The sequence below is a fragment of the Gallus gallus genome, chromosome Z (assembly GCF_016699485.2).
Source record: "Gallus gallus isolate bGalGal1 chromosome Z, bGalGal1.mat.broiler.GRCg7b, whole genome shotgun sequence".
In the NCBI taxonomy this organism is placed as follows: Eukaryota; Metazoa; Chordata; class Aves; order Galliformes; family Phasianidae; genus Gallus; species Gallus gallus.
Window position 1 is genome coordinate 33,364,973 of NC_052572.1, and position 27,515 is coordinate 33,392,487.

Consider the following 27,515-nt stretch of genomic DNA (forward strand, 5'->3'; position numbering starts at 1 on the left):
GACTTTTTAAATACATAAAGGAGAAAGAGAACCATAGTAATGTGTTTCACTGTTTTTATTTGCTCACCGAAATTTCGGTGCTGAAGTGTGGACTCAGTGACTGCTATTACTTTTCCCCTTGAAATTATCTTTTACATGTTCTGTGCTATTTATCATTTTGTGGGAGATTTGTTTGTTTGTTTGTGAACTACCATGCCTGGCTGTCAGCTTTTATCATGTCACTGCTGTGTCCCTCTGATGTATTCCAGATTCTCAGGCTGTCCAATCTAGAGAGCAAAGTGATTGAGACCGAATATGCTATGACTGAACTCGAGACTGCAGCATCTCAACAACTACACGGATTGGCCAAACAGAGTGGGCAGGCTTTGGAGACTGTTCAAAAGAAGCTACTGCTCGCCAATGACAAAATAGAGGAGTTCATGACGTTTGTGAAGGTTTGAATTTGCTTTTCTTTCTTTCAGATAAATAAAGGTAGTCTTGGGTGGAAGTGAAAAGGCTAAAGACCTGATCTATGCTGCATTCTGTGATCTGGAGCAGTATTTGAAGCTCTTGCACTGGCTGGGTGTCAGCTGTGAACTGGTCTGAATGGGAAGGAAAGACTCTGTAGGTCTCCTAGACTTCTGTAGAATAACATCATTCCTATCTGTAGCCCTTTTGCAGATGGCTGCCAGTGTACTTTCTTTTTTCCACAAAAAAAAAGTGCATTGTTGTATAGTAAATGACTCTGCAGGAAAGATTTCACCAACACATTGGATAATATAATTCATATCTGTTGATTTGTGTGAATTATCCCATTTCCCACAAGATGTGCTTTGGAAACTCCTTTTTCATGGGGAAAGATGTGCTTTCTTCTAATACAGAATTCTATTAGAGGAGAAAGAAATGAGTTTTCTTTCTATAGCTACGTGGTTGTTCATGGCTAAGTTTGGGAAAGCATAAACTAACCTGATGTGTACTTGTTGTTTTAATAAAACACCGGATATTATTCAGAACAGGACCACAGTTCTCTCATCACTGGGGCTAATGTGAATTTTGGAGTGACTTCACTGAATAAAATGCAGTAGCAATTATTGAAAAAAGGAGATGAACAATTGTTTGTAATGCAGATACTTTACATACTCCTATAAAGTTTAATAAAAATCAGCAAATGAGGAAGTAGGAATAGCAGTAATGGCACAAATTACACATCAGCAACTATGATACTTCATTATTTGATGAATGACTGTAGCTCTTTTAATAACCACAAGTATCCATTAGCATTTATAGGATCATGCCGTACACACACAAAATATCAATATGTAGTTTCTCTGTATGTAATAATACTTAGCTACTAAAGCTAAATATGTAGGTTTTCTCCTGGATAAAAGAATATATGTGCATGCATATTTCAAGTAAAATATTTGCTGACTACCGTCACTCTGCAGAAAGATTTTTTGAAAATAAAAATGCTGTGTATAAGTGAAATATTGATGAACAGAGAGTTCCTTAGTAGACAACTTTGTTTAGTTAGGTGCAAGATATCTGTGGAAAAAAATGGTCTCTGAAATCAAATTTTATTCACAGTGTACCACTATAAAACGTGTAGTTGAAAAACCTTGGTTTTTCAGTGGAATTCTGTAATGCTTCACGTAAGTCATCCTTAAATGCCTCTTACTACTCCATGCACCCCCATAGGAAAATCAAGATGGCACAATAAGAAGTATCAGTGCTTCTTGCTACACCAGCTCTTCCTTTGAAGTCTGGTTGGCCTCATTTCTACTCTTTCCTTCCAGGCTGCTGTCAGTTTTCCCTTGTCTTGGTGTCTGGTTCTCCCTCTAGTCTCAATACCTTAAATGTTTTTTTTCTGTATAGAGATCAAATTTAATCAAATTTAAACTGTTCCTCTCTGAACCTATTTAAGTTATTTGTGTGACCCTTTTACCTTTATCTGATATCCTCCTCATTTTTCAAGCCTGACTTGATTTTTCTGAGTCCAAATGTAGTCTCAGTAATCACTTGGATTTGGTTACCTTTGCTTGCTTTACTGTGTCTCATAATACCCTACAGTTCTTTTTACATACAGCAAGTCATTTCAACATTGCTAATGGATTGATTCAGCTAATAAGACAAAAGAGAAACTTCAGAAAAGAGTGTAGTTCTTTCTGTTTATAGCAGATAGTTACAGAAGAATTCAAGTAGCAATCACTGTAGCATGTTTTGGATCTCCTGTTTTTAATTTTATTCTGAAGAAGGAAATGACTCTGATATGTGAAGCAGGAGTGGCTAGTATACATTAGAAAGCACCGGCAGGAGATATTTGCAGTACCTTGGGGCATCAAATTAAATACAACTGTGAGCCAGATTCTTCAAATCCATTCTGCAGGGATCATCTAGAGGCAAAACTGAAGTGGACTGTGGGTATGTGACCCATAAAAGGAGAAGAATCAAGAAGCATTTCCTTTTGCCAAAAGGATCAAATTCTTTCAAGAATTATGAATACTTACATTACACAAAATGCAGAGGAGAGCACTGCATTCTGTCAGACTCTGCAAGAGAAAAAGACTGAATGTACACAGGTCACTGCGAAAGTAATGTCTCGTGTTTATTTCCATGGAAATTGTAACAGATACAATAGCATAATAACACCATTTCATACAGAAAACTGTCAGCTACAGAGCACTATTTGTCAAGATCCCCACCATTATTTGCTATGCATTTTTGCCAGACTCATAAAAAACTGCACCAGTGGAGGTGACCCACTGCTGCTTGTCACCACTGCCAAAACATACCACCCACCACCTCACGGTGTTCACATCCACTGTTTGGTCTCCATAAATATTCAGCAAGGATCAGTGAATGTCAGTGTGTGCTGTTTTTTCCTTATGGACGAATTCAATTCCACAGCATTGCTTCAGGCACATTTCCATGTCAGATGCCATTGTGTCAGACTGTCGTTCTGCTGCCATCTGCCACATGGCAACAGCATGTAATGGAATATTGGTGGGAAGGTTCACCCTCTACTGCCGTAACACCAACATCCACCTCTGACACTGTGGGCCAACATAACAAATAAAACAGGAGGCATTACTTTCAGAGCAGCCCTCATGCTAATATTTACAGCTAGGTGTGTAAGTGAGGTGAAGCTAAAGGCTTTGGTAGTATGAAACACTGAGCCTAATTCTCATGGCAGAGGAAACTTCTTAAACAGAATGATCTGCACGTGGTATTTAACTAGTAGTTTAGAGGGCTACCAGCAACCTAATAAGCATAAGATGTAGATTTTTTTTAACAAGTTTTTTGGCTTTTTTTTTTTTTAAGTCTCATGTAGGCTTTAACAAGCAATCTGACTTGTCTAGCGAAAAGTGTGAAGGGAAAAGAAAGGGTTTTCTTTATTAAAATGTAAGGAGTCTGTACAAGGGAAGTAAATAGGTAAACTTGATGTATGAAGAGAGGATAGGTGCTGTAACAGCCAAAACAAACATAGTGGGATGATAATACATAATTTTATTGCAAGCATTTCCTGTATATATTTGTCTTGTTATGCTAATTTTCCATGCAGGAAGGCTTTTAGTATTAGACAGAATGTGAAACAGAGGTATTTGCAAGTTGGGAGGGAGAGCAGGGGAGAGTGCTGTGATTCTGAATTAAAGGACACTTGGTTTTGCAGTTACTGGTAACTCAGAATGACGGAATCTTGAATGCATTTGGATCAATGTGCAAAGTCACAAAACCCGAGGGAGACATTTCTGGTAGGAGTTTGTTAAACACCACTGGTTCAAATTAGAGTGATGAGTTAGTCAGATATCTATAGTATACAGTAAAGTACTGCTGTTGGGAGCCCAGATGGGGAACTTCGGCATGTAACAAAAATTGCTAGATTGTAAAATATTGTAGTAGTTTCTAAAAATTGTGTAAGGTGCAATTGCCAACAGAAGTTGCTGTATGAAATATGTTCTGAGGCATTCTTTGACATATTTCTGTTAGTGTGTGTTATGGATATCAGGTGTTTTGTCCCAAATTACATTCACTGGGAACAAACAGGGCACCTGAAATAGGGGATGTACCTAACTGTTGTTCAGAGTAGCACTTTCTCCAAAGTTGTTACGAGGAAAGATTAGGGTAGGTGAGAAGAACTGTGCACTGTAACAGCTTGTTAAGCAACAAAAAACACAGTTCTATAACTGGGAGACAGCTTCTTATAAGTGTTTCTGTTTGTTACGAAAGAGAACCTAATATTTAGAAATAAAAAGGCAGTATAAAGGAGTTGGGAAATGGATTGTAGGTGATAACCTGGAAATACGAGTGGCAATAGAGGATGGAGAAGAGACTGAAGACGATCGAGATGGTTAGCCATGCCAAGGCCTGAAGGGTGGGATTTGAAAATATGCTATTAACAAGACTGATATTACAGGCTGTATATGACCTAGCGTTAGACAGAACAACTCTGCAACAGCGTAAAGAAAGAAATCTTGTATGTCTGTTCTGTACCTGAAAGGTAGTAGGCTGAAGTTAAATGAATATGATGAAACGTGCCCAAATCTAACATAACAAGTCTCCACTGATTATGATCAGTGGAGAATTGTAAACAATTTTAGTAAGAAGAAGTATTTTAAACTGAGAAATGTTATGTCTTAATGCTGTTACGGGGCTGTTTAAGGAATTTGTTTCTCGCTAATCCTCATTCTGAATAAGAATTCGAAATAAATATCTACTCTAAAACTGACACGAGCATTGGAGTAATTTAAAAATGTTAATATAGAGTCAACATTCAAAAAAGGCAGTCAGGATAGACGTTTTTAGGTCAGTTAGTCTGACCTCATTTCTGGCTAAAATAATGAAAATCTGATATGAAATTCAATTATTAAAGCATTAAACCATAAAGGCATAGTTATACTTCTTAGAATGGCTTCATGTGAAATAATTTACATTGAATGAACCTGTTTTCTCTCCTTGAAGGAAATGCAAGTCAGTTGATAAACATTAATGTTCATTTTAATATACTGTTTTTTAAGATATATGACCTAGCACTCTGAGATGGTCGAATAAAAAATTTACACTATGCAATGTCAATAATATGTTAAATAGATTAAAAATTGCCCGAGTGGTTGAATTGAAAAGTAATTCATAAAATTTAGATGCTTCTAGATTTCCATGACGATGAGAGCTAAACTTGATTATAAAACATTTTCACAGTAGGATATCAAATCCTGATAGAATTTATCAATGGCATTTAAAATAAATAATACCGAAGGTAAGGCTGTAAGTATAATGTAGTCTAGGCCTAATGAAACGTACTTTTAGTACAGAAGAATACAAGCCACCTAGAAAAAGCTGCTAGTCACCCTGGGAGGATTTTAGATTCCTTTTGTAAAGCCACATCTTTTCATCCCGTCCAGCATCTACCAGCACCATAAATTCTCTTTGTACCATTCAGTTTCTACTGTATGCCATTGTTCAATATTTTCTATATCATGTATTGCAGTAGGGGATCCTCAGGTGGATCTTGCACGCTATGTGCAACACAGCAATCAGAGCAAAATGTTCTTTGTTGTCTTTGTAGTGCCTGCAACTACACACACAGAAAACAGCCGCTGGACAAAGTTAAAAATCTGTCGTTAGACTCCTTGGCTGGGTGAATACAGGATACAGTGTACTAGTTTGAAGAGTCCAAGCAGTTTGAAACAGTCCAAAATCTTCCCTAATTGTTTTCCTTCATTATTGTGCTTTTTTTTTTTTTTTTTCCCCAACTCGCTCATAGTTTTACTACATATTTGGCTGCCAGAGATTCTTCCTGAAAGAGGAGCAAGGCTCAGTAAGACACAGTGACATTATGTGTCCTGCTCAGCCGTATGTTATCAAAACCCCTTTATTAAAAAAAAGAAGAAGAAGAAGAAGAAGAAGGAAAAAAATGTTAGTCTGCATTGATGACATCTGCATGAGCATCTCAGAACTTCTCTGACCTTGAGGAAGATGTTCCAAAATTCTGATAAGGCACCTATATTCAAGTACTGCTGTAATAAATAGGTGATGGCAGCCAAATGCTTTAAAGTCAGCTTAGTGCGTTTCTCACTTCCATAATGCCTCTGTGATTTGGGAGGCGTGTGCCCTCCATTGAGGATACCCACAGAAGCACAGTTCACATCTGGTCTGTTCTGGCATTGTTCTTGATAGGTCTCCAATATAACCATCTGATAAAATTGACTGCCAAAATCAAGACCCACAGCAGTTTACTTGGCAAGCTTAGTGGATCTACTTGGAGATCTCATTCTCACTCTCCTAAGACATCTGCCCTCATTTCTGCTGCTCAGAGCAGGCCTTAAGCTAGGTGCATTTCTCCTTTACGGCCACAGACGTGTCCAAGGCCTCCTTCTACCTCTGTTTGGTGCAGTCAGCTTACCTTATATCTCAGTCTATGTTAATCTCTCTTAACCTTTCTGCAGTTTACCTTTATTTTGGCATCAATTTTTCCATGGCATATTTTCTCACTGCTGCCTTGGGATATGGTATAATATACAGTTAACTACAGCATATTACAGCTTCTGTTAAAAACTTCCACCTGTGGATGACTCTTACTGCTTATTTCTGCCCCAGTGAAACACCTTCCCTTGAGATATCACAAACACTGCATGGGTTAACTGTGAGCTCTCTCAGGAAAAGGCACCAATTTAAGTTAACTGTTTGAAAGCCCAGAGCAGCAGCTTTAGTGCACCCCACATGGGGCAGAACAGGGACAGCTTTACGGGACAGCTTTACGTGACAATAGAGATGTTGAAGCTGCCTTTTTCAGTTGTACTTCTAATTGAAAATGTCATGTGAAACTAGAATCCTGTTACAAATAATGGACCTAATTAATGACTCGCTGCTTTCTTGTTAAAAAATCCTGCCATTTGGCAAATTCCTATTATTTACAATCATTGTCATTTTCTCCTCAACTGTTCTGTGTTGGGAGAGAGCATGGCCAGGAAACACGTTCTTCTCAGAATGGCCATGGGTAGATGGTATCCTGTTTGTTCCTTGTCTCAGAAAGAGAAAGGAACGAAGAAAAGAAGTAGAGATGATACATATTTTTCACTGGGATGTTCAAATATTTGGAAGATGTTCTGTGGCTTTTTGATCGGTTTCTTTCCAACAAGAGAGCAGTACAAGTACACTGCTTCTGACTGTACCTCCAACTACAAAGTCAGTTCTTTTGACAGAAGTTAGTCCTTGCAGCGGACTCTCGGAGTTCTCTAGTTACAGTGCAACAGTAAGAAATATTCTTCATAGGACATTTCCACCAGGGGCTGTATTCTCAAAATCTGTGGGTTCAATTTCCTTGGCAGTATTATTGCTCTAACGTGGTCACGGGGTGTGCAGAAGTGGTTTTTACAGGGGTGCATACATCAGACGCAGGATGCTATTTGAGCCTTGATGTTTTGTTTCTTCATTCAAAAATGCTAAGCATAATAGGTAGCCATAACATTTTATAATTGGAAGAAATTGACTAAATTTTCATTAGAATAGAACTACAATTCTCCGTGCAGATGAAAATTGGTTTATTTTGAATAGTTTATACAACTGTATGTGAATCCTGCCAAGTTAGAAATGTTGTCTGACCAAGGGTTTCCACAGTGGGTCACTGGGACGTTTTGCAAATGACAGCAGAAAATAGCACTTTCATAAATCAGCACTGTCAGTTTTGCTTTGAAAGTGGACACCTTTCACATGACTTCAAGTTGCTAGGAAATGTTCCGCACTGGGAACCTTTAGCAGTAAAAATGTAAGTATAATTCATTTATTACTCTTCAAACTGTCAATGCTTTACCTAGAAAAGTATACCGAGGGTGATTATTTCCTATTGTTTGGAGTAAACAATGAGTCTGCCAATCTGTGGCGAGGCAAAATCAGCATAATATATGGTAGTAGGAAAGCATTCTAGTTTGATGAGAACTAGTCTTCTTATCTGCAGAATACACACCTTTAAGAGAAAGTGTCTTGACATGCAAAGCAGAACTGAAAAGTCTCACTCTTAAAAAAACAGGCACTTCTTTTTCACTATGCCTACTGCTTTAGGAAGAGGAAAAAAAAAAAAAAGGAAAACAACAGCTTTTATTATGAAATACCAACCTTTCTTGGTTCTGCAAAGAAATTGGTGATAAATTAAGCTAATCTCCATCAGGATTACTCTGCATCTGGGATTTAGGCAAATTGAATCAGAGGCCTGAATAGTGACAGTGAATATCTATTAGACTGTAAACAGAATAATAGGCTCTGTGAATTTTAATGAATAAAGTGAATGGCTGAACTCTTGTAGTTTACAGAAAGCATATGGGAAGTGATGCATACAGTTTGCCAGGAACAGAATATAATGTGGATGTCTTAATAGATAAAAACTTGATTACTAAAAATGAAGAATAAATGGAAAGATTTTAGAAAGGTTTTCTGTACTCTTCTTTCTCTTTACTTCTTAGCTTTAAAAGGATACTATTTTCCTTTGTTTTCTACGACTGAGACAGAGAAGGATGATAACAGATATGGCTTAAAATATTTTGCACAGTATATTTTTATATACCCCTCTGTCTTACCAGCTGAGAGAATTTGGTTAAATGATGCAACCAATGTAACTGTGCGTGTATGTCTCATGCAAAGTTAGGTGCATGTCTGATTCACATGGATAATCTTATTGATGTTAGTGCTAGTTTCATTCTTGTTATGGTACTTGCAAAGCATTCTCACAGGCTGTGACCCACTAATACTAGTCACTGTTCAGCCAGATCCAAAAGACTGAAACTGAACAGGGGACTATTTTCAGCAACCTGTGAATGCCTTCCTATTCTACCTCAGGAAAAAAAAAGAAATTCTTTTAAGTTTTGGAGAGAACAAGGCTCCAGCAGGCTCAGCTGGGGGCTACTTGGAGACCTCTGCAGTGTAGTCCCTGGAAGGATATAGATCCACCTATAGCTCCTTTAAATGACTTGGAGAGACTACTTTCTAAAATCTGATATTCAGGTCTGTGTATAATTTTGAGATACTGAAGGAAGCCCATTTTAAAGGTAATGATGAGTTCAGGGTCTGAGAGATAGAAACAACGATTTGCATAACTGGAAAATGTGAGAGATAGATAGGTGCAATACTCTGAACTTGAACTGATAGAAGAACTTACTGAGAAAATGACAGGAAAAATAGGAGAACTTGAAAAGGAGGAGAAAGGTCTCCAGTAATGATTAAGAGTTCATGTAGAAATGATTGTTCGATGAATGCTGATCAAATTACTGTGAGAGAAAGCTGAAGCAGAATGAACAGAAGGCATCCGCAGGCAGAGCCTTGTGAAGTCTTCAGTTATTTAGAAAGGTGAGAATTGAGGAAGTTCCCCAAAACGTGTGTTGAAAGGGCTGCCAGAGAGGTGGGAATAACTCCAGGGGGAGAGAATAGTAAAAAGCAGCGACAGTATTTTAACAAAACGCAGTTCATAAGCAGCCAACTGACACGAGGAATGTCTTACGGAGCGTAAGAAGTGCTCCAGCTGACCCCTTAAATTAGGTTTCAAATATGTTTGTTTCAGCAGTACAATGGTCTTACACGGGGCGTTTGTTTCAGAGTCCTTATGCTTTGTTTCTGTCTGCGCAGAAAGACAGCACAAGTTCAGACATCGAACTGAGTATCAGGAAAATCCTGGTGTTTTTCACATCTTGGTCACTGACCCTCGATGTGACCTTTGGAAGGTTGCTTCACCTTGGTCCTTCTTGGTCTGCCCTGAATATTGCTAGTAGAACTGTGATGTCTTTATCTGTCCTGACTGTTCAGGTAATAAGTTCTCTGAGATCCCAGCCATCTCTTAAAACGTGTGCAAAGCTCCAATCTCTGTCAGCACCACTTTTTCTTTCACTGTGTAAATAACTGTAACATATGACATTTTAAAGAAATGATGTTTGTTTTGCTAGCACCCGTGTAAATTACAGGTAATTCTGTTGAAAACAAAGAATTTACAGCAGGAAAAAAGATCATGTGAATGAGATGGGACTTAAATGCTGACATAAATAGGACTTTACATTATTATTATTTCCCATTTCACATAAATACAATTTTTGAAACCAGTATAGTTTGACATAAGTATTCTGCCTGTCATCCCACACTGATTATATACATTTCAACTCATGCTCTACCAGTGTTGCTGGCATGGTCTATCAATGAAGTGCCCACATGATATAAGAAGAGAGACTTCATTCCACACTGAGTCATGTTATGAAAAATCCTACAAAACGAAGCAGAGTTTAATGCAAGATTTTAGGCATAAATGAAAGGGTGATAAGTAAACACTTATCAGGAGAGGATTAGAAAAGAAAAAGAGAAAAAGCTGAATAGTTATGCAGAACAAAATTTTGGATTTACAAAGGGATTGTCTTTGGAAGTATACTCCTAAGTAGTAATAGTAGTAATTAAAAATATTATGCATTATTTCTCTCTCTACTTAAAGGCAAACTCCATTGTAATTGTCCAGAATACGTCCACTCCATCACTGTTTAAAATATGGTTTGTTTTGAAAACAGTCTAAAATTAAAAACTGGTTGAGACCTAGATAATTTTTCTGTTTATTTATAGATACACTGTATTACATTTTGGGAAATAGTACCATGTATTCAATTTACTTTCCTCGTAAGTGTCCAATTGATATATTTGAATCTTTTTCCCCGTGGTTTTCATAGCATCATGGAATGGTTGGGGTTGGAAGGGACTTGAAAGATCACCTTGTTCCAACTCCTCCACCACGGGCAAGGATGCCACTCCACTAGATCAGGTAGCCCATGGCCTCATCCAACCTGACCTTGGCCTTTTTTTTTTTTTAAATCTAGGACTGTTTAAGAGAATTAAGTCAAAAGAATATTTTGAATTTTGAACTTGAAAATGGTTGCTTGAGTTTGAATCAACATGGAATGGTACTTAGGTAAAAGACGTAGGATGAGATTGCTAGCAAGGATGTTTTGGAGAAATGTGAATAAATACAGTATTTAAAAGCTAGTAGCTGAGATGTTCTCTCTTCTGTTCTCCTAATTACAAGCAGGAATAGCGCAACTTTGGAATAACCAGCTTTAAGCATCACATTGCACAAATTCTAATCATATTTGCAATGTGATGAGATTGCAAGATTTTAGTCAACACAGTTTCTCAGTTCTGTCATTGTACCTTAATATTCTTCTTCATTTTTGCACTTTAATGGAATTTCCTACAATTCTAAATGCTAGGTAGTTGAGTTTTATGTTCAAATAGTGAAATCTTGAGGCCCTTCTCAGTTTGCGTGACTCAAGATCTTAGTCAGGAAACCTGTGATGGATTTAACTCTGAAAAAAGGTACTGTACAAATCTGTCCACTCTTTTCCAGATTTTCTTGCTGAAATTGATTTTGGGATACTACTGAATTCACTGTTTCTGGTTCACAATCCATCATCTATATATATATTGCCACAAAGAAGACAGGATTGTGCTAGAATTGCACAATCCAGGACTTGCTGGACTGCAAACTTGAGATAGCTTTTGCCACAAGGGTAGAAGACATGGGTAGTATTTTAAATGACTTCAGTTAATCTTTCAGATATTATCTGTTAGATCCTTAAATACAATCATGTTTGTTCAGACTTACTTGAGTTAATGAATGTAGAAAATTTTATTGAGGATGCAGCTACAGTAGTACATTCTTCTGTATGTATATAGTGCAATTTCTCAATATTTATTTAAAATGGAGATCTTAGGGGTCATCAGGTGAGAGACATTTCTTCCAGGCTATGTGTGCTTTCATCTTTCACTGTCTCTCGGAAGTTGTGGGCACTATTGTCAGAGTTAATCAACATAAGGTTGTTCCTTTTAAACCATGTATTTCAGTCAGGTACCTAGCTTTGGTAGACATGTTTATCCATGTCAACTCTTTATTGAATTAGCCTTTGAAACTCTGAAGCTCTGTTAACTTTTACAGAATCTTGTCACTGTGACATTCCTTTGAGTGTATCTTTTTTTTATTTGGGGGGGTGGGGCGTTTAAAACATTCCACATCTTGTCAATTTTTGTTTATTTTTGTCTTGATAGAAAAGATAGACAAAGTCTATCTTAATTCCTCCAAACCTACACAGGTAGATCTAAGAGCTGAATCATACAGTTTAAACAATCCACATTCTTCAAAGTATTTTTATAAATTTTAGAATGACAGCAGAAACTGTGACAGCAGTCATTCTGAAGACAGATAAATGAAACTAAAACATGTTACAAATGTGATCTGCGTGACATTAGTAAAAGGATGTTACTACTACTACTACTCTACAAGGTGATATAACCTGATAGTAGCATTCTCTGAATACTGAACTTCGTGGAGGAAGATGAGTCTGTACCTTCTGTATACAGTTTCATTGCTTTCAGGGCATCTGCTAGACTTTCTGAAATCACATGTGATCTCTGGGGATCATAAGAATTAATTGAACCTCCTGAGGCTAACTGATTCCCAGGGGTTAGAGTGATACTTGTTATAGCCCTTGCCCAGACAAATCTACTGCAGTGGTCTGTCTTGTCTTTATTTCTTGTCTACACTGTTGCCCCTTTCCCAATCAATGAATAAACAAACAAATAAATAAATAGCTCAGTGGCTAGGAGGTATACTTGTTTAAGCGAAGAAGGTATCTGAGGAAACTTAAATAATGTGTATATATGTATATTTAAAAGAAATTGAGCAGGTTTGATTTTCTTTCATCATGCCTAAATGTTAGTATTCAGAGTACTTTCAAAGTCAGTTTTTGAGAGGAGAGGGACGACATAACTGTACTTACACTGAAGAAACGTGCTGTTGCTTGTTTTGTCTGCTGAAGCAGCACAAACCTTCATCTTTCTGCCACTTCGACCATTAATTTTGTTTTGTCCTCTTAACCATGAGCTACCTGTGGTGGTAATGTTCTCTCAACTTTTTGAAGTGCTGGGATCTCTGCTAACTTTTGGCCAGCAATAATTTTTCCGTTGCTAGTGAATTTCTTTAAATTCACCATTCCTTTATGAAATTTAGATTTTGTTCCTCAGATGGCTGCTATATCTACACAGTACTTTTTGTTCTTTTGGAAACTAACCTTGTTTCAGAAAAGATTTTCATTTTGGCATGATGATATAAGAGTCACACCCTTACACCACTGCAGCCTCCAAGAATATACTGTTTCTGCATTTTAGGCACAAGCTTTCATATTGAACTATACATAAAATACAACATGTATGAGAAATGTTGCATGTATTATACTGTTCTGTTGTTTTGCAGTAGGTTGATCCTGGACAGCAGTTAAGTAGACAAAGCCACTTGCTCACTCCACACTCCCAGCAGGACTGGGGAGAAAATAGGAAGAAAAACAGCAAGAAAACTGAGAGACTGGGATAAGCACAGTTTGATATGTGAAGGAAAGAACATCAGACTTCTGTCTGTCTTGTGGCCTTTAAGTTTGATTATCCTACAAACAATAACAATAGAATGTGTAAATTAACACAGAAATTATGAGAATAATTTTAGGAATTGTTTTGCTCTTGTAGCATGAGGGGCACTCAATGGTCCATTTGTGTCAATTCCAGGACCAAGTAGCATCAAAGCTTCTGGGGATATAAAGATGATATTAAAAGTGTGTTCTCACTTCTGTATTTTACTACAACTTCCTCGAGCATTTACATAAATATCACCTATTAAACAAAAGAAAACAGAACAAAAAGACCTTCAATTTTGTAGATTTCAAACCTAGCAGAATTATATTGCTAAAAAAGTGTTTGCTTGCTTGTTGAAACCAAAATTGAAGACTGACTGAATGAATGATTATTTTGGGTTGTAAAAATGCAGCTTATAAGGGAAGTGTTTTTAGAGTTTTATGCAACTCACTAGTCATAATAAATACTATATAGCTTTTTGGAGTCACAGAATTGTAGAATGGCTCAGGTTGGAAGGGACTTTGAAGATCATTGAGCTCCAGTCCCCTGCCGAGGGCAGAGCTGCCCCCACCAGCTCAGGTTGCCCAGGGTCCCATCCAACCTGGCCTTGAAAGCCTCCAGGGATGGGGAAGCCTGTGCCAGGGACTCACCACCCTCTGGGTAAAGAATTTCTTCCAAACATCTAACCTAATTCTACCCTCTTTTTAGTTTAAAGCCATTCTCCGTTGTTCTATGAAACCGTGTAAAAGGTCAATCTCCCTCCTGCTTATGTGTCCCCTCAAGTACCGGGAGGGAGCAGTGAGGTCTGCCTGGAGCCTTTGCTCCAATTTCAAGATGAGGATGTGATGTGAGACCATGCCCACAGGCCTTGCACACATCCACATCTTTTGCTCTTCCTTTCTCCACCAAAGCAGGAGATAATGCAACAGTTGCTACTAATCAAAAAGAACTGCGTACTTTAAAGTCACAATCAGAATTTGAAGCTTACTTTTGGAGTAGTTGGGCCAACAGCAATTGCAGTGGTGTGACAAGATGTACTGTAGATCTGTTTTCAGAAATTAATCAGGGATTCCTATTCTAGTTGGCTGGTGGAGGCTAAGTGTGTCCCAGAGGAATAGCTGCTGGTAACAGCTAAGTTGAATGAATGGCTTTAGCAAGAAAATATCCCCTAGATTTCACACCAAAGAAAAACAAAGAGAAAATTTGTGGAATTGCTAATAGTAACAACATCAATGTTACCATGCATCAATATAGCATTGAAGTTGTATTCTGTATTGATTTCATTGCAGGCAGTTTGTATCACCTATGTATGCTTATAAGTTTAAGAAGAAGCAATTCTGGAATACAAAGTGAGAAATGTTGTAGTTTAAAATCCTGCGCTGAGCTCTAGAATGCATTACATCAATTTCTTAACCAAAGAATGGTATTATACTGGCTTCAGTACATTCACGAATAAAAGCTGTTAAAAACTGGTTAACTCCTAGGCTTATGTCATTCTCAAACTGGAAGTGGTTCTTCCTAACACAGTCAATACCTCTTCGACATTAAACACTTCTGTAATAAAGTATAAACCAGCATATAAATTAAGAAAAACTAAGTAAGCCATTTAGTACAAAGATCTGTTTTTTTATGACAAATAAGATGTCAACAGAGGAAGCAAATTAAAGCACAAGGAAGCTGTCATTTGTTAAGGCACTTCCCAAGAAAAGTATATATCAAAACATTATTACTACTACATGACAGTGTGAAGAAGGCATATTCAAAAACAGCTGATCTCTCAGTATCCAATCTAACATCCACATGGTAAAAGAAAAAACATGTAATGGTGCATCTGTAATTTTCTTTAATAATGGCAGCTTTTCTACTCGGAGCTGTGCTCTTTCTTTGTCTGTTTCCTTCTGTGAACTTTGTCCAAGTGGCCTTAGCTCACTGCCTGTAAAGCATTTCATGTTTCTTCATTCCTGTCAGCTCTCTAGTTGCAGACAAGACCGTGTACACGGTATTCTATTAGAAATACTGTGGAAGGAGGGACTTGTGCTTGAATCAGACAAATCAGATTTCATTGTATGTTCTCTCCTTAGGTTTGCGGTAGGATAATTTTGCTTTTAATAATTAAATGTTACAAAAGTAGAACAAGATGTTAAAAAGAAAAAGCAAAAGACAAATAAGGAAATGTTGGAATCAAATGAATCTTGTAGTTTCTTTTAACATTATTACCAAGTGCTCTGTAATGACCATATTTTGAGTACACTGGAGGCTGTAGAAAGTTTTGGCCCAGTGGAGGCTGTAGAGTGTTTAACCTCAAATTCCAATAAACACTATTGATAATCCTGTGGTCACTTTCTAGAGATGAAGGCATTCTGCAGCAAAATGTTTTTTAGGAATTTATCAGCTACACAAAAAGTTTAATAAGAAAAGCCCCACATATGGTGATTGGAAAAAGAAAGGTTTTTCTCTCATTTTAATCAGTTCGAGTGTGTCTGTGTTGACAATCACTGTTCATCTTGAGTCATTAAATACACCACGAGGATCTTCTGACATGGAGTTATTGCTCTTGTCTCTCAGCCACCAGTTTTTAAATAAAGTTGTTTCACCATGCCTTTTACAAAATCTTTCTGCCATACTTGCATCAACGTTGAAACAAAGCAGCTCCAGTTATATAACTGATGTTTTTTGCTAACACTTTGTATTAATTCATTGAATCAGAGAATTTTAGGCATAGGATAGGTAGGAACTTGAATATAGGTTCTTTGTTATGCAGTTTGCACATGTTCGGCTTTGGAGGATATTACTCAAGCTCATTAGTTGCATGGTGCTGTGGAATAAAAACCAAAATTTGGTTTGAATCCCATTCAGCTCTCATTCAGGTTCAACCAGTCTCTTCAAGCAGGATGTTTTGTGCTGTTCCCTTTATTCTAGTTTTAAATAAAGTGTGTGGCCTCACCCCACTGGGTTTCTTCTGAGACCACAGTTTTTTTTTGTGCAGTCATCTCTATTTTCCTAGGTAACATCAGGATTGTTAAATCCCAGTAGCCCCTTTTTTTTCCATTCCAGATAATGGTGCTCATGTCTTATCACTTAAAACTTTCAAACAGCTGCCCCTTTACCAGTCAGTTTTCTCCTAACCATATTTATTTATTTTTCTGGATTTTTTTAAGCTGCAAACATCTTTTTGGCTTAGCAGTATATACCACACTGCAGAAATGAATTCTAGTAGATTGAATCAGAAAACAATTTTTAATTGATTCTGCGGAAGCTGCTTTGTCACACGGCTTTATGAATGCAGTTAATTTGCTAAAAGCATACCAGTAAAATATGTACCTGTATTTAAGAATGTTTTGTGTTTTAATGCATTATTTCATACTTTGCTTTCTAAACACATTATTTCATATTGCAGAGTGTATTCTATCCAACCAATAACACAGAAGGAAGTTAGTTCCTAAATAAAATAATTTAGTGTAAATGATGCTATTTTTTTTCCATGGTGTTTGTACTGTAAGAAAAATTGCAATGTTTTCTGCTTTTGTCTTCCAGGCTCTAACCAGAGAGATACACCATAGCATACAAGAGCTGAGAATAAAAGTCAAACAGGCAAAAAAAATGGAAGAAGCAAGGGCATGTAAAAAGGGCCTTTCCCAAGAGTCTGTTCAGTTGGCAGCATCTATCCTTAATGTTTCAACAACGGATCTTGAGGAGATATTAGAAGTAGAAGATGATGAGGTAAGTTATTTTAAGGACTCTAAATGGGGCCAGATCTGAAGGTGCTGCAATTTTACGCTCTTATTGGAAGAGAATTTCCACTTAAAGACTGGAATTTCATTGTGCAGCGTCTGGCACAAATAAAGAACAGAATTGTTGAATTTAAATTAAAAGGTCAGGTTAGAGATTCCTAAGGTGTCAAGGCTTTGGACATGCATAAATAAAATATGAATATACTGTTCTGAGCATGCAGATGTAGAGCATTACTTGAAAATCCTTAGCAATTTCCTTTTTTGTGAGAATATTTTGGCAGGGTTATACATTTTAAACAGACTTCTGCATTAATGAAAACAAAATTAGAATGTATCTTGCTATGCCAAGTTGATTCTGTTGATGATTACTTTCTTCAATTGTGATACTTATTAAAAATATTTCTAGTAGATAAATATTTCTGGTAGGAGGTCTGTTGCCTTTTTCTGATGATTCTGTAATATATTTTTTCTGTTTTACTGTGAAATATTTGGGCATTTCATGAATGACCTTCTATGAAATAAATCCAGTAATAGGAATTATCATTATCCAGATATATTGAGGCCTGATCAGGAAATACATGGAAAAGCCTCTGCGCTTACATTTAAGAAATGTCTAGGAGTTGACCATCATTGAGCTGTAACTGTATTTCAGTAATGACTTAGTCTTCTCTTAGCCTTACGTTTCACAAATTATAAACAAGGGTATTCAAATGAGTTAAATAAATGTGCTTTTTATGTGTATGCATGTGTATCCATACAGGTTACATCCATGAATATAGATGTTATGGACTGATCGCTTCCCTGTTTATACACCCTTATAAGCCCTATTGCTCTTATATACCCTTGTAAAGCGATTGGCTTTGACGGAATTGTCACCTACTTGCCTCATTCTCAAAGTAACTGTTATATCCTATTTCTTTGAAGCAATGTTGAGAATGTAAGTGTAAAACACTCAAATATACTCAGTATAGGTGATGAGATTACACTACGTAAATTTTAAATGCACATTCCATTTATCATTGTGTGAGAAAATTGAACACGTAAGATTTCCATATAGAGTACACATATGCCTGTATATGCATGTGAAAAGAACGTGCGATTCAAGACATGCACAAACATAGATTTATAAATTTAACAGAGCCCCCATATTCAGTGGACGTGCTTCAAGAAACCAGTTCTGAGAGCATAATTCCTACTTCCACATGCTGTGTATTTAATATGTATCTGACTATACAGATCCTTTATTGTTCGTTATGTTCTTCTCAAATGGTGTTAAAATATTATGTATCTGTATTTTTAGGAAGCAGCACAGGCAAAAATGGAATCTGAAAAAGACAAAGAATGGCTGCTCTGTATACAGAAACTTCTTGAAGCACAGGTTGTAAATTTATTTATTCCCTTAACAAATTACAATTTTCTACTATGAATAGATAAGTGTTTTTAGGTTGCAATTTGTCCATGGTCTTTGTAATTATGCCACCACTAATTGTGATAAGGTAACATAAAATCCTTGTTTTGGTAGCATTTCCCTTTTATTTCTCTTAAGAAATCTTAAGAGTCGGTGGATAGAACTGAAGAGATGTTAACCTACAATTTGCTGTAGCTAACTTAACAGCTGAAAACTGAAACAATGCTGGAGAAAACCAGCACAGATCTTGGCAAATGCATTAATTAAATTATTGAGACAGTGGAAAGGATCCATCCTCTCATACCTCTTAGGAAAAAGAGATTTTTTACTATGTGCCTTTAAAGTTAGTATTTGATATGGACACCTGAGGAGTTCATGGGTTTCGATGACCTTTTACTGTGGACCTGTTTCCAGTCAATTCATGTTTTCCTCATAGCCAGACAGCTGTTTATTATCGTGTCTTCCCGCATTCTCTACAATATTTTCTACTGAGACCTCGAGCAGCTTGTTAGTGGGAAGTAAATATTGATTTGGCATCCTGTCAATGCAGAAAGAATGAAAAAATTTCCACCAGAGGCCCCTCAAACATTTTCCTATCGACATTTTCTGGGCAGAGAGGAAAGCTGCATAGAGGATGACAAGGCTGAGACTAGCAGAAATCCCTGAGGGGTCCATTGAGACTGCCGCTGTGACCTGTGTGATACTTCTTCTTCTCTTTCAAGTGTTTTTTTTAATACACACAGAGTCTGCTGGGATGCTCCCCTCTTGTAAGTGATCAAGGGCAGTTTATTGGCAGGTGAGAGCCCTGCTTTTCTAGCCATAGTCAGCTTTTGTTTGGACATCACTGACAACATACACTGACTCTTGAAACTTTTCCATTATGCTTTCGTTGTCTCCTTTATTCAGACAATGTGTAGCTGATATCTGAAATGAAAGAAAGTTTGATTTATAAATCCAGTGTTCCTAATGCATATTCACTAGCGTGAGTCCATTAGCGATGCCGTTCAGTTCTGTTAGGGATTTGAAGGATTGAAAATATTTTGGTAATCATTCCAAGGGAACAATCTCTTTCAGGCTGAAATGTTTTGTCAGTGATAGCTTTTGTGCTTGGACTGTGTCCTGTGACCAGATTTTTTAAGAAACGGGAGGTTTTTCCTCTGTCATTATCTTAACTTTCTGCCGTTAAGACTGCTTAATTGCTGCAGTGGAGATGGAAATATCAGTTTGCTTTTACTAGCTTGGTCAGAAATATTAGCATTTTAACTTGAACACTTTGTAGTATTACATGAAACTCAGAAATAAATACAGAACTCCTCCTATTCATCAAATTGCTTTCATTGCAGTTTTTTTTTTTAAACCTATGAATTTCAAAATTCTGTTCATATTATTGACTCCAAAATATAAATCAGATGAGGAATATGATGAGATTGGTTCTGGTTGTATTTTTGTTGTCATTCTTTGGCAGATTGTTAAAAAATCCTAAACAGAATTTTATCTCTTCTCTTTCAATGTAGAAAGACAGCCAGAGCCAGGGAATGGAGAGTGGGGGGGGTTATTGACCACGTTACCAAGTCTTAACGAAAGCTGGGGGAGCTCACTGCACTTAGCCACATCTGTTTGTGTACAAGTTCATAGTGGTTTTCAGTGGTTTTTGCTCCATCTTGTGGGGTTCCTCTGGAGGAGCTCCGAAGGTAAAAGTAATTCTCAGCAAATCAATCATCTTTAGGATCACAAAGGAATTAGTGCTTTTTCTAGGTGCAGCCGACCCTGCTTTTCCTTTCTGTCCCTGCTAATTCACATGGTTGGAAATTGCATAGATTTCTTAATTTCGGAGCAGCTCGCAGAAGAGGTTTGTGCCCTTTTAACTGCTTAACTCATGCCTTGTCCAAAGATTGGTTGTGGTTTCCTTTTTTAGACAATGGTAGTATTTCTGGTCAGAAAAGCTCAAGCTCATGGTGGAATTAGGGCTTTCTGTTAGGACTTTGCTCAGAACAGACTGCTTAGTGGTACAGGTTGACAAACTGTGATCCCCTCTGTATCCTGAAAAAAGGTGTGGGCTAGCTCTTTACTCTTATTCTGAGAAAATGTTCAGATGGAAATTGCATCAGATCACTTAATATTGCAGTTTGATATAGTGTCTTTTTGTGCCATTGAGCCAGGACTTTGGAACATAATTGCCCAGCAGTATTGATTTAATTGCCTAGGTTTATTTGTGGACTCCTAATTATTGACTGGAGGTAAATTTAATGGAGAAACCTTTATGAACACTGGGAAACTGCTGCTGTTGCTGTTATACATAATGAACTGCATCATATCCCTTTAGATCATTCTTCAAGCTAATTTTATTCCACCATGACAGTATGATAACATTTAAAATGTCATAGACATTTTATTTTTATTACTGACATACACCATTTTACTGCTGCATGAGATTTTTGGGGGGAACTGGGGCAGCACTAGTTGCTTTTTACTGTCATTTTATAGATTCCCCTAAAGTGTAATCATAAAGGATAGCACACCTCCTGTTTTACACCTCATCTGTACCTTTATTTGCTGCATGCTCATGACTTAAAAAAGTGTAATTTCTATCAGCTTTATGAAAATGTTAATAATTCAGTGCTAAATATTTTTGCATTCATGAATGTCCCCAGTCAGAATTTGTGTAGCTACTTTACCAACCGCTGCAGAACCATATAGGAGGAAACTTAAATTCTGATGGAGACATCTCTGCTTCAAGATGTTGTTATGTACATAAGAATCATCCGATCTGAAGGTACACCCATGTTCCGAATTCTGCAGAGCCAGTAAACAACCCGTAGACTGCCACTGACTGTCTAAACCTACATCTTGAATGTCCAACAGGTGCTTTTTCCAGTTTTTGTATTCATACTGTAACACCCAAGGACTACAGTGCTGTCACTAAAGCGTAAAAATGAAACATCTTAATAACTGATGTTTGGATGACAGTCAGGAGGTTATCTTGCCTTTGAAGAACTCACTCGTAGAGAGGCTTCACAGGAATGCATGCAGATACCCAGTGTCCCTGAGCCACGTGTAGAGACACTCAACACCTTGTGCATTTGTGAGTGGGCATGGGAGAGAGAACTCAGGAGATGTATTGCATTATAGAATATTTGGTATTTGGGAGTTTGTGGTTTTTGTAGAAGGAGGGTACAGTTACGGACATCTTGATATATAGGTGTGTTGATAGTTTGCATGAGGCTTCTACTTGCGTGGGGTGTTTTCTTCCACGTCACCTGTTTGTGTATGTCTTGTTATTTGAACCTGACACAGTGTAGTAGCATTCTCTGTTTATAATCAAGAAAAAAAAAAAAACCCTTCTCTAGCTTTTTCCCATTACAAGGAGCCTTCTGTAATCAAATTGAAAGGATGACTTCTTTTCACAGCTTAGACAAGATTTCTCTTACCACTCAAGGCGTTCCTTCATTGTGATTGATTGTAAGGAAGAGCATCTCTGAACAATCAGTTATTAATTTTGTATGTGAGTACAACATGCTAACCCCAATCTAGATTACCACCTGAAGTCTCTGAGAACTATTTTTTTAGTAAAATACAAATCATTTGCCTAACTCTTCCAAGCATTGTACCAAATGTCAGAATTGATTTATCAGGTCCCTTATCAGATACAGAGGAGCTCTTGTCTTCCCTCCCTCTTCCTGTTCTCCTCAGGATATCACATCTCATATGAAGCTGCCTAATGAAATCTGTCCTCTCATGACCTCATTATTCATATACAAATCATATTCCAGTAGTTAAAACTTCCAGAAAAACTCCCTCCCCTTTGTTCTTTGGGCTCCCTGTAGGTATTGGTATAATCTGTCTCTAGAACACAGACTTGGAGCAGCATATCCACTCCTCATCAGTAAGGAGTTTCTCTAACCCATTTTTAGGATTTGCACTAGATTTTAAATGCAGACTTCCTCTGATCTCATCTACGAATGTACACCAACTGCCATGGTTGTTTCCTTTCACATTTTCTGGCTGGAACTCACGTGTTCTGCTTCTCTGGGTCTCTCTCCAGCCGCCTTCTCTTTGTATAGGTCTCTGCTCGTTGCCTGTTGTCTGCTCACATGCACACGTGCACACAATGACCACAGTAACCACCGCACAGTGTTTTACATACCTGCACCTTCAAAAGCAGCAGCATTGCAGATCAAATCTTGCACTGGATACTGTTAACATCACATACGTACAGCTACCCCAGAGAGGAGCAAACAACAAACAAAGAATAACAATGAAATGAAGCATATCTCAGTATTCTGTTCTACTGTCTTACAGTTACAGTGAAATTAGGAAGTTTGGGTCATTAAAAATTGGCATTTCTTCAGTTTTACTTGAGGTCGTTGTTTGTGGTTCACACAATTAGAGTTGAGGCAGTTTTGCAGCATGTTTTGGATAGTTTTGTTGAGCAAATTTATTACACTGATGATCCATGTAGGTAGATTTAAAATAGCAGTATACACGAATTTGTATATACCAGAAATAAAATACGATTGTTTCTAGGTATGTTAACATATTTTAGAGATTGTGAAACAGAGGCCAAATAATGGTGCAGTCCATGAATTGAGATGTTATGCCTCACTGGGATAGCACCATTGCCTTGCTCTCATTGCCAGTCTTTTCACTGGCAGACCAGGAGGCTGTGTGGTTGTGCACACACGTGTTGTGTGAGACTCAGCAGTACAGTGTAAGGTCGACAGACATAACTAGTGTCTTTTTTTTTTTTCAGAAGGGATCTTTGAAAGAAGCATACTCAAAATAAGAACAAATAGGTGAGGGAAATAGAAATAACTACCAGCATTCCCGACTCTTTAGGATCATATTACTAGATACCAAGATATCTCTCTGATGTTTAAGAAATACGCCATTTCATCCATATGGCTTTTTAGTCCCAAGAAAGAGATCTGTAATTTTGGTAATGGTAAATAAACAAAAAATCTTTAAATCCAGGTCAACTTTCTATCTTAAATTTTCTGAGTTTAAAAAAAAAAAAACAAACAAAAGCCAGTTAAATACTACTTCTTATAAAGCCTACCATGATGTGCTGATTTAGGATTGCTATCACTGTCAGTGCTCAGAGTTTGGATAAATTGCCTGCGGCACAGATAACTGAAAACCACTTGAAGGAAGTATCATTCTGTACATAATTATCACTGGTATAACAAGATTTCACTCCTTAGGTGTGCACTTAGCACTCACTGAACTCCCAAAGCCTTCCCCAAGCATATGGCAAGTTTGGAAACTGGGATAAATACTTTGGAGTAGAGACATCTTCAACAGTTCTGAAGTTCTGGGGAGAAATGTAGAGGGAAGCTTCCCAGGATAGTTACAGAGTCATCATTAAAAGTAAACCTGACAGGCTTCTATTAGAGATGAAGACTGTAGAGATCATCCAGCTCTGGGTGTCGGCATGAAAATAAAACCAGATAAAAAAGTACAGCACTTTCTCTGAAACCAATAAATGTGAAATAATGACATAACGTTCAACTTTCAAATGCTCTTGATTTAAATGAATGATTTAAATGGAAAGACTTCTTTAAAAATCATTTTGCTATGACACGGAAGCCACAGAGAGTAGTGAGTGGCAAGTAAAATGTAGCTAGAATGATATGAACCAGAGACATCAATAAGAAAGCATTCATCATGGACAGAACATTAAGGAGGTAAGATGTATCAAAAATGAATGTACTCAAGCTAGGAAGAAGAATTAGGGACTTTGAGGTAATGGTATCATGTTCTCGTAAAAACACATTTAGACTAGGAAGGAGAGCAATTAGAGTGAACAGGATGCCGGGGTCAGTGCTTTTAAAGCGCAGTAGCGAGTAAGTGTCACAGAATTTCAGGTAAAATTAGGTCTTGCTTACTCTGAATGCTTAGTGAGTTGGATCCCTCTATTCCCCAAAAAGTCACCGCAAAAGACAGAGATGGCTGACCGCTGTAGATGAATTCTAGAAAATTCTTATCATAGACGGAAGTTATTTATGACAGATGGAGGCACATCTGGTCAGTGGGTACCAGCCCTACAGAATACCCTGTCCAATAGAAGAGAGTAATAATGGATATTACCAGCCTTTTTCTGTGACTGCAAAGTGACGGTTGAACAGAACACAGGATTGCTCTATGTCCTATTATAATCAGTTCATGACAGATACTTGCTATTAACAAGTTTTTCCTTGTTAACACTTTAGATTTTTTTTTTTTCTGACTTGTTAATGGTGATAAATGTTAGCAGACTGGAATTCTCTCCAGATATTGTAGGTAACTCTGAAAGTAATGCCTCCTATTTATTTCCATGGAAACGACAGCAGATACAAAGAGCACAATAGTGCTTTTTGATAGAGCAGGTTCTCAACTACAGAATACCTTCTCAACATAATCACTGTCATTAGCTATGCATTTTTGCTAGTGATGAACAAGAGCCTGCGTGCCATGCTCAACAATATCTCCATCAGCAGAAGTGACCCACTGTTGCTGTCACCACTGCTGAAACAAACCACCCACCACCTCGCTGTGCTCACATACACTGTCTGGGCTCCATAAGCGTTCAGCAAGCATTGATGAATGTCAATGGGTGCAAGTTTTTTCTGCATGGCAGAACTCAGTGACACACCTCTGCCTCATATACGCTTCCATGTCAGACACCGTTGTGTCAGAGTGCCCCTCTGCTGCCATCTGTCACACGACAGCAACGTGTAACAGAATGTTGATGGGAAGGTTCAGCCATTACTGCTGTACCACCAACATCTGCCCTTGATGTCATGGGCCAACATAATAAAACAGGAGGCATTACTTTCAAAGCAACCATTGTATAATTTCAGACATTACACAGCATTTGTGTTTGGTTTACTTATACACATACACATACATATATTACTGCTTGTTACATATACCTAGGAAATGGACAATACTCCATCTGGTAAAAGTATCACACAGTTTCTATCTTTAAGGAGGAACAGAGAAATGAAAAAATAGAATCAGAGCAAGGATACCCAAGTTTGTCCCATGAGAGTGGTTCTAGATGCAAAAGATTTGCCTTGAACTATAGCTGTGAAAAATGGGAAGCTGGAGATTGACCTTCTCAACTAACTGCTAAGTTTTAGCTCATTTATTTCTAGTAGCCTTATTAAAATAAAATTAGCGTTGTTTCTGATATGAATGGCAGCTGTTACTTTTTCTATCACCACTGGTCTTGCTAGGATTTCAAGAAGGCTGACAGAGCTCTCTGAAGCAGTGCACTAAAACTTCTGGGTTCTCTTCTGGCACAGCGCTGTCCCCTCTGTGGGTGGAACTGCACGGAGGAGCGTTCTGTACTCCCTCCACCAGTACTTCCCAGCACACCACACGCTCATGCAGACTGCATTAAAGCAGTGATGGAGGAAAATACACCCAGTCACTTTCTTTGAAGACACTGTGCAAATCTTTTATACCAGAAGAGATATCAAAGAGGTTTTTTATTCTTTTTTTTTTTCCTGTAAGTATGCTACCATATTTTAGAGGAGGAAGGTTTTGTCTGTTATCCCTATCAATACATTTGGAGCTTCCGGGGTTTGGGGCTTTGGTTTGGTTTTATTTACAGGTTTTCATGTATGAGTCTTAAGTTGCTGCTGTTGCCACAGCATTGAGGGCTGTACTGGTAGTTCTGTCTCATCCTCCTGAGAGCAGGGAGCACGCACTACCACTTCTGCATGCCCTAGAGATGACTGTAACCCCTTATTGATCAACTGGTTGAAGATAAATGACACAGATGCTAGTACTGCAGTTTACATCATTAATTTGGTCAGTAAAGCATGAATTGTTCAATAAGGCGTTCATCTTTTTTTCATTTTACTCTGTTCTTTTATCATTTTTATGGTAGTGTGCAAAGTTCTAGGCACTAACCAGACAGGTGAACTTTAAAGTTCAAGATCTGTGCGTGTATGGTAGTTGTCAGAACTAAGTGAAATCTAATGGGTGAAAGAAATCTAATAAATGTTTTTAACATGAAGAAAATAAAGTTAAATTACCATTTTTTTTTCTTGCTATGTTTCTTTTTCAGTTTCCTTTTGCCTCTTATTTGCTGGATGCCATACTGGCAAAATTAAATGAGAAGAAGAAACTCGGAGAAGAGTACAGTTTTCTCATGAAGCGCAGTCTGACATAGGAATCTTCAAAAAGGGTGACTAAAACATGTGCTGTCTTACAACGTTTCTCCTCTTCACATAAAGAACTGTCAATAGGCGTGTGTGAACTAATTAATTGTTGAACAAGAGGAATTAGTTATGTTCCTGTTTACAAAGAAGTGTGGTGTTTCATTCTTGAAGACAAAAATTGCTGCACATCAATACAAAGTTAAACATGAATGAATTTCCTTTAAGTGCTTTGGCAGCTCACAGCAGCATGAGCTTTGTAGAGGGAGAATGTTTTTGATATGGCCAATACAAATCCGTACAATTCCATAAATACAGAGAACAGCCAAGTAACTCCTGATTGTACTGGTCAGAATGGTAGAGCCAGGATTTACAAAGGATATGAGAATGTAATTGCCATTTTGAATACCTTATTTTGGCTTCTTTATAAATCCCAACTTTACAATATATACCACATAAAATTGTATGCACTCTCTCTGTCAGTAAATGAATGATTGTAGAAGAAAAACTATACAGTGCAGAGTAATAATCCTCAGAAAAGTTGTATTTTCTTCTAAGTAGGATGGCACTGTGTGCAATGAATTTAATTATATTTTTAAAAGTTCAGTACAATAAAGTTATTTCCAATGTGGATTTTTTTTTTCCATTTGTAGTTCTATTGGACTCTCAGTTCTTGCTCAGCTAGTATCAAACTGCAAGCCCTCACTTTGTTTGGAAAAATGGTATAGAGTTTTCTTTTTTTTCCACCAAGATTTCTCTGGCAGTACTAAATGATTCCTCCTTCCTTGATCATAACATTTTGTATTCTGCTCAACCATCCTGCATGAAAAAAAGGGAAAG

At 37.5% G+C, this 27,515-nt stretch overlaps 1 protein-coding gene across 1 annotated transcript in view; it reads left to right on the forward strand.

Moving 5' to 3' along the window:
* The window catches only part of CNTLN (centlein, centrosomal protein), a 191,099-nt gene extending 163,958 nt beyond the window's left edge, over window positions 1-27,141 (forward strand). The window contains exons 24-27 of the mRNA XM_015280215.4: window positions 249-434; window positions 16,924-17,109; window positions 18,421-18,498; window positions 26,585-27,141. Of these exons, the coding sequence (XP_015135701.2) occupies window positions 249-434; window positions 16,924-17,109; window positions 18,421-18,498; window positions 26,585-26,689 (555 nt within the window). The 3' untranslated portion in view covers window positions 26,690-27,141. The remainder of the gene's footprint in view (window positions 1-248; window positions 435-16,923; window positions 17,110-18,420; window positions 18,499-26,584) is intronic.
* The last annotated feature ends 374 nt before the right edge of the window (window positions 27,142-27,515 follow it).